Here is a 14,090-nt window from a genome sequence, read left to right as displayed (position 1 = left end):
TTTATTACATACCACATTGAAATTATATTCTGACAAAAAATAGTATCAGAATATCTTATGAATAACTTAGAATTTCAAGATGAACAACAAAGGTTTAGAAAAGGAAGTTCATGTATTGATGTAGTATTTATATTGAAACAAATTATAGAAAAGGCAATTTAATATAATGTGCTAGTATATTTTTCTATGCTTTGTCAATCTGAAAAACACATTTCAGGGAGTAAGATTAGAAGATGTGTTAATCGTACACTAATTAAAACTGAAAAAGCATTGTCTAAAGAAGTGCCAGTTTAAAAAATATGACAAGGCGATTCATCGAGTCCCTCTTCATTCTTATTATGGACAAAATGATTAGAAATATAAAATTAGAAATTAAGAAAAGTGTTAAAATAGGAAATAAAGAATTAAAATGGATAAATTATTCAGATGAAAAAAGTACTTCTTTCACAGATAGGCAGATGATTTACAAATATTGTCACAGTTTTAAACAAATGCAACGAAATATAATATGAAAATTTCAGTAATTAAAACAAAATTGTTAACATTTTCTAAAAACCCTGTAAGAATTAAATTGGAATTAGAAGGCAAAATAAGAGAAATTTAAATATTTGGACATAGAAATTAAAAACAGCAATAGAATAATGAGTAGGGTCATAAACCAAGCAGTGTTATCAAAATAGCTGGATGCTTAAATAGTACTGTATTTGGAACAATAAGAACCTAACAAAAAAAAAAAAAAAAAAAAGTCACAGAAAACATTGAGGCAAATTAAGAGTTCTGTGATAAGAGATGAATGCAAAACACAAGAATAGAGGGGAGGGAGAGAGAGAAAGAGAGACTGGATACTGCAAGCTTAATGCAGAAACGAAATAAAATCAGTCTCATTAATTAATTAATCAATCACATTAAACTAATAAGCTATAAAAATTATCTGTAAGATGATTTTGTGTTACAAAATCATCTTACAGAGCCCATTTACCTAGAATTTCTGCAAAACTTCCACTACTATTGGAGGATGTTCCCTTGGCTACAAGGATTGGTATGTACTTTCAGCATGACAGAGCTCCTGCACATTATACCCATCTGGTGATACAATATCTAAATCGAACTTTCCCTGAACGATGGCGCAGCCGCATGGTCCCGTTCATTGGCCGCCAAGGTCTCCAGACCTCACTCCGTTAGATTTTTGTCTGTAGGGATGCATGAAAAGTGCTGTATACAAAGAAAAGGTGAATACAAGAGATGAATTTCTCGCTTGCATTTTGAATACTGCTGCCCTCATAAAGGAATGCCAAGATGACCTCAGAAGAACAACATGTCATATTACCACAAGAGTTGAAAAGTGCATTGAGGGCGGTGATGGGATTTTTGAACATTTATTGTGAACTGTAAAAAAATTGTCAATTATTGCATTTTGTATCATTCAACAAGTCAATAAATACAAACAATGAGTCATTTATTGTTCTTTAATACCTCTCATAGTGGCTTCGTGTGTGCCAGTTTCAAACTACAGTATCTCCATATCCATCGAGAATTGGACACATTTATATCAACTTTTTTACTGAGAATAATCGATACTATAACCTCCCAAAATATTTACTATTCCTCCTGAATCATCCTGTATATGTAACAATGTTAATTATACAAAAATAGAAACAGTCATGAAGCATTAGACCAAAATGTTAATAAGCAAAAAAATTATAGGCACTTAAATGTCATTTTGGCTCATATAGACCCGAGGAGAACAGCAGGGTTAAATAAACAGAAAAATTAGTAAATTGAGGACTGCCTTATCCTTCTATATATTTCGTAGCCGACAAGATCAGGGATCAATCCCAGGATTTCTTAAAGGGGGAGGGGACTAAAGCATTGTTCAGGGGCGTCATTAAGCTTTAATCATTATGTAGCAATAAAAAAAAAAAATCTGCATTATTTTGATCATTAAGGGAGAGTCATACCTCACCCTACACATATAGCCCTACCTGGGACTTTCCCTTAGCAGGATTAACTACCACAACCCTACAATCTTAATACTCAAGATAGAACAAACTTCCTTAACCATGCCTAGAGAAGCACTACTTTTAAACAAATAACCTCAAACAAAGGCTACTCTGCTTTTTGTTTAAAATACAAGCCATTACCATAACAGCCTTTTTCAAGACTTTTTTAGTCTCTCATCACATTGTGATTGTGATGAGAGACTAAAAAGTGCTCTCAGTTAGCAAATCTGAGAGAAAATATAACATTAGCACACACACTTGTGAATATTGAAACAGTTCTGTCTGAATTGATATGTGGTAATAAAGAAGTTAAAACTTTGATAAATTTGATATAAATTAGTTCGATATTTTAATTCTTTCTACCACATGTAAACTAAGAGCTGCTTAACTATTCACAAATCAGAGATTCAATTAATAAAGATGATCTGCTGGCTCATAAGAGACCATCCTGAAACAGGATGTATAGTGATGCTTGTATTTTAAACAAATAACAGGCACCTTTCATTTGAATTATGTATTTTAAATTTTATTAACTTTCCAGATATTGGCTGGAATTTGTAGTTTGGTTACTCACATAATAGTAAAACTTTTGTGAATTTATTGGATGACTCTTTTCTACAGCAGAATGTTAGAAATGCATCAAGAGAGCAATACCTTTGATCTGATTGTCAACAGTGATTCTTCCTGCAATAAGAATTTGCAGAAAAAAGAACATTAAGTGGCAGTGATCACCATGTATTGATATGGGATTTACTTAAAGATGAAACTACTATTCAGGATAAAGGAAGGAAGGGCCTTTTCTTTTGTAAAGGTGACTACAGTGGTCTCAGTCATTTTTTAAAATATGTCCTGCAGGACCAATCAGGGAAATAATCATAGAATTAGGCTTTTCATACCAACAAAGAAGTACTGTTCAAGGCTTAGATCTAAATGGTTATCAGATAAACTAATGAGACTCATGGATGCATATAAATTATCAGGTGCTGCAGAAGCCTATGGTAGATATAAATTAGTCTGCAATTAGGCAAGCCAAGGCAGATTTATAAGAAGTCTTTGGCAAAGGATGCAAAGCAAAACAGGAAAGACTTCTTAACTTTTGTAAACGCAACACTTGAAGGAAGGAGATGAATTTCATTGGCCCGCTTTACTGGTGGTTTAATTGTTCGTGATCCTGCTCAGGTTGCTGACAAAGTGAATGGGCATTTCGCATCTACATTCACACTTGAGAAATTCTTTAAGGAACGGGATGCCAGAAGTTTATCAAATTCTAACAGGGAGCTAAATGATGTTGTGATAACTGGGAGGAAAGCAGAAGAGAAATAGTTAATGCTAAACATAATAAGTACTAAGGGAGGCAAGTAAACCCTTAGCCATAATTATGAGAGCATCTTTGTATTCAGGGGAAGACCTTGTGAACTGTAGATGTGCAAACATATCACCAAATCACAAAGGGGAGATCGAAGGGTAACATGAGTAATTACAGACCTGTTAGCTTAACTTCTGTTCCAGGGATAATAATGGAGTCACTGGTTAAAAAAGTAATGCTGGACCATCTAGACAAGAGTGCAGTTATATTTCATTCACAACATGGTTTTTCGAAGGTACCAATCTTCTCTGACCAATTTGATTGGTTACTATGATGCAGTAACAAAGGAACTGGATGCAAAAAATACTTTTGATTCTATTGATATTATTGCACATAAAAGATTGCTGTAAAAATCGGAGCAGTGTAGCGTTAAGGGCAGGTTACTGCTATCAATAAAAGGATGCTTGATTGGGAAGAGAGTGGTTATCAGTCGATGCTGCTGCTCTTGGTGGACTAATGATATTAGTGAGGTCTCCAGAGGGGTCACTGCTCAGCCCATTTTTGTTTTCTGTATTTATAAATGATATATCATGCTTAATGTCTAATTTTTCAGATGATACAAAGATTAGCAGGGTGGACAGTAAATGGATGTTGGCTGCTGGTGGGCACGTGTTTGGACTGTTTTGAAAGAGAGAGAGCGCGGGAATTATAGAAAACAATTCAGAAGAACAGTGCCAATGGAAGTATCTGTAGAAAAGGCATGCAGCAGAAACAGTACATCTGTGACACAGAGAAGACTGTTAGAGGTGAGTCATTAATTAACCTAACTGCCCTCTTCCGAATGGAATCTAAAAACCTGAGAGAGAGGTTTTGGGGGCACTGCCCCAGATGTGGGAAAAATATTCCATTGGTAGGACGGATTTGCAATTTTTATAGAGTGAACAGCTGTTTGGAAGAAAAGTAACGTTGAGAGCAAAAGTGCTTGTGCCAAGAGAGATTAGAAGTCAGCGTAATCCCCAAAAGAGATATATATCAACTTACCCAGAAATCGGAGTGCCACCAAAGATAAGCATGGGAGCAGAAGAATCCTTTTTGCGAGATATAAGACAAGACTGAGTTTTAGAAGGATTGAAATCAACTAAATTGTATTTGTCCCACTGGAGAATTACCTGGAGATTGGCATTTAAGGAATTGGCAGCAGATTTTCGAGAACTTGAAGCTGATTGAGCTGGACAAGGTTTCTCAAAATGGAAAGTGGAATGCAATGTGCTATCATCGGCAAAACTATGGATAGGATTTCCAGTCAATGGAAGAAGGTCATTGATATACAAGAGGAAAAGAGTGGGGGAAAGAACTGAACCTTGGGTGCCACCAGCATTAGTGGAGAAGTTAGAAGACAGAGCGCCATCTACCATCACCCTCAGTGACTGATCAGAGAGAAAACTGGATTACCAATTACAAAAAACAGTTTGCAAACTATAAGATGGAAACTTGTTTAGAAGACCTTTATGCCAAACATGATTGAAAGCATTTGAGATGTCAAGAGCAACTGCTTGTGTTTCACCGAACTTTTCCATTGAATTTGTCCATAAATGGGTAACATAAGCCAGAATAGAACCAGTGGATCGACACTGACGGAATCCATACTGGCGATTGTTGATCAGACAGAAGGTTTCTAGGTGGTTTAAGAATTGGCAGTTAATTGATTTCTCCATTACTTTAGAAAGAGTAGAAGTAATTGCAATGGGGCGATAATTGGATGGGAGGGATTTGTCACCCTTTTTAGGAACTGGCTGGATATGAGCAAATTTCCAAGCAGAAGGAAAAACACCTTTGGAATAAGAAAGTGAAAAAAGGCGGCAAAGAACAGGAGTAAGTTCAGGAGCACAGGTTTTGAGAACAAGTGGAGAAATACCGTCAGGACCTGGAGCTTTCTTAGCATCAAGATTTTTCAAAATCCTTCTGACATCCTTTTGACGGAAGACCACAGGAGGCATTGAATGGAGTGTGTTGGGAATGGTGGGAGGTGTTTTACAAGATCATTAATACATGAGTTGGAAGAAAAACGAGATGCTAGCAGGTCAGCTTTATCCTTGGCCAAAGTGACAACAGAACCATCTGGTTTTGTGTAGAGATGGGCAAAAGTTGCGGCCAATGGCAATTGGCAAGAGACCAGAATGCTCGGCTACTATTAGGGCAAGAAGCAAGTTTTCTACTCTTAGTCTGTTCAAAATCTAGTTTGGACTGATTAATAACTGCTTCACAATTGTTGCGAGCTTTGGTGTAGGCAGAAAATGAAACTGAAGAATTGGAAACAAGCCAATTACGATATGCAACATTCTTCTCCTGAACAACCTTAGCACATTTATTGGAATACCAAGGTTTGGATACAGGACGAGATTTAAAAGTGGAGTGTGGAATAAAGGATTCCATTCCTACAAGAATAATTTCACTGACACAATCTGAGCAAACGTTGACATCAGAAGTTTTGAAACAGTAGTCCGACCACGGAAAAGAAGAAAAGAAATTTCGCAGGTCATCCCATTTTGCATTGTTGTAATACAAAACAACACAAGGTTGGGAATAGCCATGAGATAAAGGCTCCATTGGAGAAGAGACAATCACCAAGTTGTGATCTGAGATGCCTAAAGGACCTCTCACTTCGACCATGTACTTAGAAGGGTTGTTTGTGAGAAAAAGATGAAGCGTGTTGGCTGTATGGTTAGGATTGTCCGGTATTCTTGTAGGTAAATGAACAATCTGTGCAAGGTCATTAGTAATTGCAAAAGCCTCAGCATCTCAACCAGCTGGAGTTGTGAACATTAAAATCACCAAGGAAAATTACCTCACTGTTAGGAAAGTTGGACTGGAGAAAGTCAAGTTGAAAAGAGAGGAAGTCAAAGAGCTCCAAGTGATTAGTGGAGTTGGGAAAACGGTAGAGACAACAGATGAATTTGACACAATGAGATAGAGAGATTTTAAGCCAAAGAAGATCGAAAAGAGTAGATTACAAATTACCAAGTCTCTGACAGGGAATATTGGAACAGACATATGCACAAGTACCACCTTTGAGGCGAAAGGAATCATACAGCGAATAATTTGGGCAACTGAGATGAACAGTAATTGAATCAACCGATAACTGAGATTCTGTCAGAAAAAGTACATGGGGGTTTGGCAGAATGCAAGTGGAAATGGACATCGTTGAGATTAGAATTGAGACCACATATATTTGTGAAATGAATTAGGAAGTGTTTGGGAGGTTTAGATCTTTTCGCAGATAAGCTTACTCTGTTAGTTTGACAATTCGTGGTGTATTCAATAGTAAGAAAAAGTGGGTGAGACATGCTGTATGAAGTAATGAAATATTTGGATATGGCGTACACATGGTAAGAATATACCCAGATTCTTGATATAATGTGGCCTCGACAATGCCTCCCCCCCCCATATACACACTACTCGGACTCCCTCCAGTCACAGTAGAGGTAGAGTAGAGGTAGCAAGATTATACACCAGCTGATCCAGAAGCCTCCTAAAGAGTTACCAATAGGTTTGGTCCTGTGTACCAACTAGCGACCAGCCTGCGAACACTGTTTTTGAGGTTGGGGAAGGGTTGACCGGAACTTAGCTCTGGAGACTAAACATGGGTTCCACCACTTCAAGGCTCCAATAAGCACAGTAGTGGTATTGCACTGGTTGATGAGAATTATCTACCACCTAGTATTGCCTGGTAACACAGAGGGGTGGCATTCCTCCATGTGGTGTGGGCGCCACACCTCAACCCCTGCTTATGTTGGTTTACACGTGGGTGGTCACTCACAGTGTGCTTGTGCATGGGGGTTATAACCAGGATTACTAACATTCCCACCATCGTGAAGGTGCAAGCAGAGGATTTGGCTGTCACAGACCATTTGGACTTCGCCCAAATTGGGTCCAATTGACTTGAGCATCACCCGAATATCAGTTCCATCGTTTTAGACTCCAAGGTAGCAAGTACAGCTTATCTGGCATATTTGAAAGAATGTCTGTGATAACCTCAAGGACCAGTAATCCCAGATTAACTTACTGTGTGTGGTACTATGCTTGGTGTAGTGTTAAATGTAAAACACCTAGGGTAATTATGCAGTCAGATATAAAGTTCTCTGAAAAGTGCAGACAGGCTTCCAGAACAGCTCATGGGTTTTTGTCCGTGATATACAGGAATTTTCTAGCACGGATAAGGAGGTGATTATCCCATTGTATACAGCAATGATCAGGCCACATCTTGAATTCTGCATGCAGGTCTGGAGAGCTCATTTTAGGATGGGTATAGAGCTGCTGGAACAGGTGCAGAGAATAAAACAAGTAAAGAGGAACAAAGAGTTGCTTTTACCAAGAAAGGCTTCAATTCTGCGGCGTGTAGATTAGGCACCTGCAAGTTGATCTGATTGGGGTGTTGTGTTTAAGACATTGAATGTATTGAGTCAGCTCAATGCTAATGGCATCTTTTCTCTTTCTGCTCAGACTACACATGAGTGAGCATAAATTCAAATTGAGGAAGGATAGTTTGAATAAATTCAAGGGAGAAGTAGATAAACTATTGGAGGGGTGATGTTGGGGTGTTTTTTTTTTTTTTTTTTTTTTTTGATATATCAGCTTTGTTTCTTGCATCATTTTTAACTACTAATGCTAAAACTAGCCATCTGGTTAAGAAATGTTTTTTTTTTATTTTTTTGTTTGTTTTTTGTTATTTTTATTGTCTGGAATATTAAGACCATAGTATTTACTCCAGTCTTGCTGAGTATTGCAACCTCACAAAGTACAGAGAAAGACAAGAAGGCCCTTAATTTACTGATTTATTTCATAGGCCATGTAGCTTTTGCTGTATTAAAATAGGTAATATACACTGGTGTTCAAAGAAAGTGCATCACCTAGGAATTTCACATTTCTAACCCTTTTTTGTGATGGTATGTTACGTTAATGACTAGCATCACAAATAGAAATATAAACAAAAGATATTTAGTAATAGTTAAGGCAAAGCTAAGTAATATTTGACAGGTGCTCCCAAAATATTCCAAAATGAACATTTACAAACTTTATACAACAGTTTTGGTAAACACGACAATTATGTCTGAAATTAGCATTACTAAAGGCACATGATGCAAGAAAGCAAGCTTCTATAGCATCAGCCAAAAAAAAAAAAAAAAAAATCTAATTTCACCCATCCAATCGCTCCAAATGTGTGTCTAGTTGTGCCTTGTATCTATTTAAGCTATCAACTTCTACAACAACAGATGGAAGTTTGTTCCAACAATCAACCATACACTGCCTAAAGGCAAACTTCTGCACATCTATCATACAACTGTCTTTCCTCAATTTGACTTTATGCCCTCTCAGGCGATTATTCTGAGCAAAAAGAAAAATCCCATCAGTATTGAGCATTCTCGAACCATTCAAGGCTTTATACACCTCAATCAGATCACCTTGCAGGTGCCTAGTCTCCAGACACTGTAATTTGCAAAACTTAAGATATTCTTCATAAGAGCAACCCTTTGTTCCATTCACTAATCTTGTTGCCCTTCTCTGCACTCACTCCAGCAGCTCTACATCCTTCCTAACATGAGGCCTCCAGACCTGTATACAGTACTCAAGGTGTGGCCTGACCATTGCCTTATACAAGGGGATAATCACCTCCTTATCCCTGCTAGAAAACCTCCTGTATATCATTGACAAGACACCATGAGCTACTCTTGCACACCATCTACACTGCTCAGAAAATTTCATATCTGCCTGCACAATTACCCCCAAGTCCTTTTCATTCTCTACCACTGTCAGAGTAGTACCACACTGTATATACATTACTGCTTCCCATATGCAGTACTTTACATTTGTCAATGTTAAACTTCAGTTGCCACCTCTCCATCTGCTCAACTTTTCTAGATCCTGTTGCAGCAGCATACTGTCATTAGTGTCATTAACAACCCTGCCAACCGTCGTATCGTCTGCAAACTTGGACATTAAGCCTGAGAGACCATCATCAATATCATTAATAAATACATAAAACAATGGATCCAACACTGAACCCTGAGGGACTCCACTAATAACATTAGTCGACGAAGAGCAGTGTCCATTAATTACCACTCTCTGTCTTTTCCCACTCAACCATCCCTTTATCCATAGCAGCAATTTGTGCAGCAGTCTTCCATGTGCAACAGTATCAAAAGCCTTTCTAAGATCCAAATATATGATATCAATGTTATTCCCTGCATCCAGTTCCTTTGTGACCACCTCATATGTCCAATCAAATTGGTCAGACAAGACTTCTCAACAAAACCATGCTCTCTTCGATCAAGAAATGAAGTCTTGTGTAGATGATCCTGCAGTACTTCTTTAACCAGTGCCTCCATTAATTTCCCTGGAACAGAAGTTAAACTAACAGGTCTGTAATTACCTGAATTGCCCTTTGATCCTCCTTTGTGAATTGTTGTCAGATTTGCACATCTCTAGTCCATGGTACCTCCCCTGAGTCTAAGGAAGCTCTCATAATTATGGCTAAGATTTTACTTACTTACTTTGCTGCCTCCTTTAATATCGATGGATAGATCCCAACCACCCCAGGTGTCTTTCTTTTGTTTATCTTCAACAATTTCTCCTCCACTTTGCTCTCATTTATTACAAAATCATCTAGCTCACTGCCAGAGTTTTATTCACCTCTGGCATTCCCCTCCTTCTATAAATACTCATGTGTGAATGTAGATGCAGAATACTCATTTAGTTTGTTAGCCATCTGAGCAGGATCATCAACAGTTAGACCATCAATATCAAGTGGACCAATCTGATTCATTCCCTTCCTTCTAGAGTTTACATAAGCAAAGAACTCTCTGCTGTTTTTCTTTGCATCCTTTGTCAAAAATTTCTCGTAAACTGCCTTTGCGTGCCTAACCTCCTTTGTGAGTTGGTTACAGACCAGTTTATATCTATTATAGGCTTCTGTCACCCATTAATTTATATGTATCCCATACACTTTTTTTCTCTGCCACATGTCTCATTAATTCATCCGACATCCATTTAAGCCTAAACCTTGAACAATATTTCTTAGTTGGTATGATAAGCCCAGGAGCTTCCAAGATTAATTCTTTGAATACTTCCCATTTTGAATTTTCTGTTGGTAACATCATCAGTTGGTCCCACCGTATAGAATTTAAATACTGTCTTAGACCTTTGTATTCACCTTTACGAAAGCAAAAACCCTTCCCTTTACCCCTTATGGTAGTTACCTCTTTCAGCAAATCCCACTTCAGCACACTGGGAACACCACCACCTAGTGGTTCCTTTATGTGCAGATTCTTAATGCACGAAGAATCACTACTGATAATCAGATCAAGAGTATTACTCCCTCTAGTTGCCTGCCGAACATACTGCTGTAAAAAACAATCATCCAATAAATCCACTAAAGCCTTGCTAGTGTGTGAGTGACCAACCACAAATTCCAGTCAATATCTGGGAAATTTAAATCCCCCATTATAAGACTCTCTTATTTACTGGCCCACTCTGTTTCCCTGTACAGTTGTTTATTATACTCATCAGAGTCAATAGGCCTATAACACACTCCTACTCTCAATTTTGATTTCCTAGTGCTTATGTCACACCAAACTGACTCAACGTTGCACTGTCCATCTATGTCAACTGGATGCACTTCCTTAGATTTTATGTGTTTCTTAACTAACAGCATAACCCCTCCTCCCTTCCTCTCCTGTCTGCACACATTGTACTCCCCAAATTCCAATTCTGCATTTCTTATATCTGTGCGACACTGCATTTCTGATATCCCAAGAATATCTGCCTTTGATGCTTTGACCAACACCTCAAATTCATCAAATTTATTTACCAAACTCCTAGCATTGGTGTACCCGCAAGTATGCATGCACATGTTCCTATTCTTAGCTACCCTAACACAGCTCATGTGTTTCCTTGTACTGCAATGACTCCCAACAGTCTCTGAAATCCCCTGCACCTTGTTTTCCAAGCTGCTGCTCATTCCAATAGAAGCAGTGAAAGAATCACTTTCACCTCTGCCAGTGGCTACTGTTAATCTATTAGTCTGTGTATCCCCCCCCAAGCTATCAGTTTTCTGACTCAACTAACACTGGCTCAATAGCATCAGCAAATATTCTTGCACCCTTTCTATTTAAGTGTATCCCATCCCTGTAGAAGCCGTCTCTCCTGTTAACAAGCAAAATGTCTGAGAAAAAGTCTACTCTTTGAGCCTTGCACAATCTCTCCATGGCTGAATTGATCGGCAAGGCTCTCATCATATATTCCCTCCTATCTTGTCTGGGCAGAATTGGAGACACTTTCAAATTCAACCCTAATTCACGGCTTTTTTCAGCAGTGACCTGTACTTGTTAAGTAATTCCACCGGTCTTCCATTCTTAATATCCAAATATGTGCCAATATGTGCAAAAAATATCACCTTTTGTGCCTTTAAAAGATGATATCTGCTCTACAACGTCATCAACCTTTGCCCCTGGCAGATATACCCTGGTCCTCTTCCACCTGTCCTTTTTGCACAATATGTTCTCCGTTTCTCTGAAGCCCTCAATTTGCTTCTGTTTATCATTTTAAATGGAAAACAAAATGAAAAGTTCACCGGGTCAAACTAATATTTAGTTGAACCGCCTCTGGCCCTGATGACAGCAGCACCGTCAAGGTATTGACATGATCAATTTCTGAAGATAATCAACTGATGGTTCATGGTTCCAAACATGAATTATGGCTTCCTGAAGTTAATGAAGGGTCTTTGGTTTCTTTCGGGCAACTTCAGATTCCACATGATGCCAACAGTTCTCTATAAGATTCATGTCCTGGCTGTTTCCTGGCCAACTAAGAGTTGTAATGGACTATTCTTCCAACTCTTTTTTCACCTCTAACAAAAGTAAACACTGTCAAACCTGTGATGCAGAAATCAAACTAAAGTAACTACAGAAGTGCCTGCTTACACTTTTCGTCCAATGACAAGGAGTAGAGTTGTTCTGAAAGATGCACTTACTTGGCAGGTTGAAATGGTCTCTAATGGTTGACAGCAATTTGCCTTCCAATATAGCCAGGTAATCGTTGGCATTTACGGAACCTTTTATAAGCTACAGGTGACCTACACCACGATACGAAATGCACCTCCATATCATTTGGCTTGTAGGGAATTTCACTGTAGACACCATACAGTCTGGATGTTATTCTTCACCACGTCTACGGTGAATCGTTTGTCTCCCAGCAGAGCCATGCAGGTTGAATTTCTTCTCATTCGAGAAAATAACTGACTTCCACTGCTTGGCAGTCAATTTGACATGCTCCGAGGACAGATTATTTGGGCCTTTTTCGTTTTTTGTGTGAGAAGGGACTTCTTAGGACAAGGGGCTACAAGTACATTTTTGAAGAGGGGTCTTCTGACTGTTATTGCACTTGCTACCACTCCTGTATGTTCTTCCCATTCTCTTTTCAGCTCAGACAAAGAAGCTTTACGGTTTTTTAAGGCTTGAGCACTTCAAAACGGAGCCCTAGCTTGGTGTAGAGACTTGTTAGCATCTGGTTTCTTTTTTCTTGTCAGCAGAACCAGTATTCGTGAGTTTGGAAAGAAATGTACTCACTGTTGACTGATTACAAGACACTCTATAAGCAATATGACGGGAAGAACATCCTCACGTAAAGCAACAATAGCACTCTTTCTTCATTTCATCATCTGCACGTAACTCGCCATCCTGACACAAGCAAGGAATGACTGCAACTCTTACAGAGCGTGCTTATATAGCTGAAAGTAACAGCTGATGCAACGTTATGTCATCACCTACACGTGTCAATCTGTAAGAAATATTGCCATATACTTACATAATTCAGACAACAATTACAATTTTAAGGGGTGATGCACTTTCTTTGAACGCCAATGTACATGCAGATACTATGAATTCAGTTATTTTAAATATTTTGAATATTGTCAAGCCGACCGGGCTAGCCGAGTGGGTAAAGTACCTGCCCGGCAACCCAAAGGTTGCGGGTTCGATTCCCGCCTCGGGCTTGGATCAAAGTACTGCAAAAACCTTGGGAGGTGCAATATGGCCACAGAAGCCGATGTGCCAACAACTACCAAATCAAAAAAAAAAAAAAAAAAAAAGAATATTGTCAACCATTGATTTTGAACTTTATTTTATGCTGCAGTTATAAAAGAATTAAGCATTGTTAACATTTATAAAAATTTACTATTAGAAATTAATTGGAATGAAATATATAATAATTCATAAATTAGAGTATATTCTTTATGTACATTTTGAAGCAATTTTAACATTTTAAAATTTTAATATTTTAATTTTATAGGCTGTAATACAACTGGAGAAAGGAGATAAAGATATGAAGTTATTAAATGTAGTCCAAACTACTGCTGCTCGTTCTAAACACATTACAGACAGGCTAAAAGACTTGAAAGTGAAACTGTATCAGTTGGAAAATGATCTTAGGCATTTGTAAATAATGATCTTTAAATATAATTTAATTTTTATAAAAGTTGTAAATATATGTGTGTACATATGTAAATAGATAAAAATCCCAGATTGCATATATATTGTATCATGCATATATACGTATTAGTGTTAATTTCTTGTTTTTAGTGAATTTTGAGTCTTGGTATAATTATAAAAGCAGTGCTTGACGTTGAGATTCAGATTTTTAGTTCTCTGAATGTGTACCAAAATTTTGCAATTTATAATGTTCCATTGCATACACTTCATCTCTACCATCATTGTTCAAGATGTGAAGGAACA

General features: G+C 37.8%; 1 protein-coding gene across 1 annotated transcript in view; it reads left to right on the top strand.

The window, feature by feature from the left end:
- The window catches only part of LOC150078115 (coiled-coil domain-containing protein 77-like), a 57,940-nt gene extending 44,143 nt beyond the window's left edge, over positions 1 to 13,797 (top strand). The window contains exon 8 of the mRNA XM_090384467.1: positions 13,648 to 13,797. Within this exon, the coding sequence (XP_090240593.1) occupies positions 13,648 to 13,797 (150 nt within the window). The remainder of the gene's footprint in view (positions 1 to 13,647) is intronic.
- The last annotated feature ends 293 nt before the right edge of the window (positions 13,798 to 14,090 follow it).

The sequence above is a fragment of the Mastigoproctus giganteus genome, chromosome 11, assembly GCF_048544385.1.
Source record: "Mastigoproctus giganteus isolate SK-2022 chromosome 11, ASM4854438v1, whole genome shotgun sequence".
NCBI lineage: Eukaryota > Metazoa > Arthropoda > Arachnida > Uropygi > Thelyphonidae > Mastigoproctus > Mastigoproctus giganteus.
The sequence above is the reverse complement of the archived record's forward strand: the minus strand, read 5'-3'. Positions and strand labels throughout refer to the sequence as shown.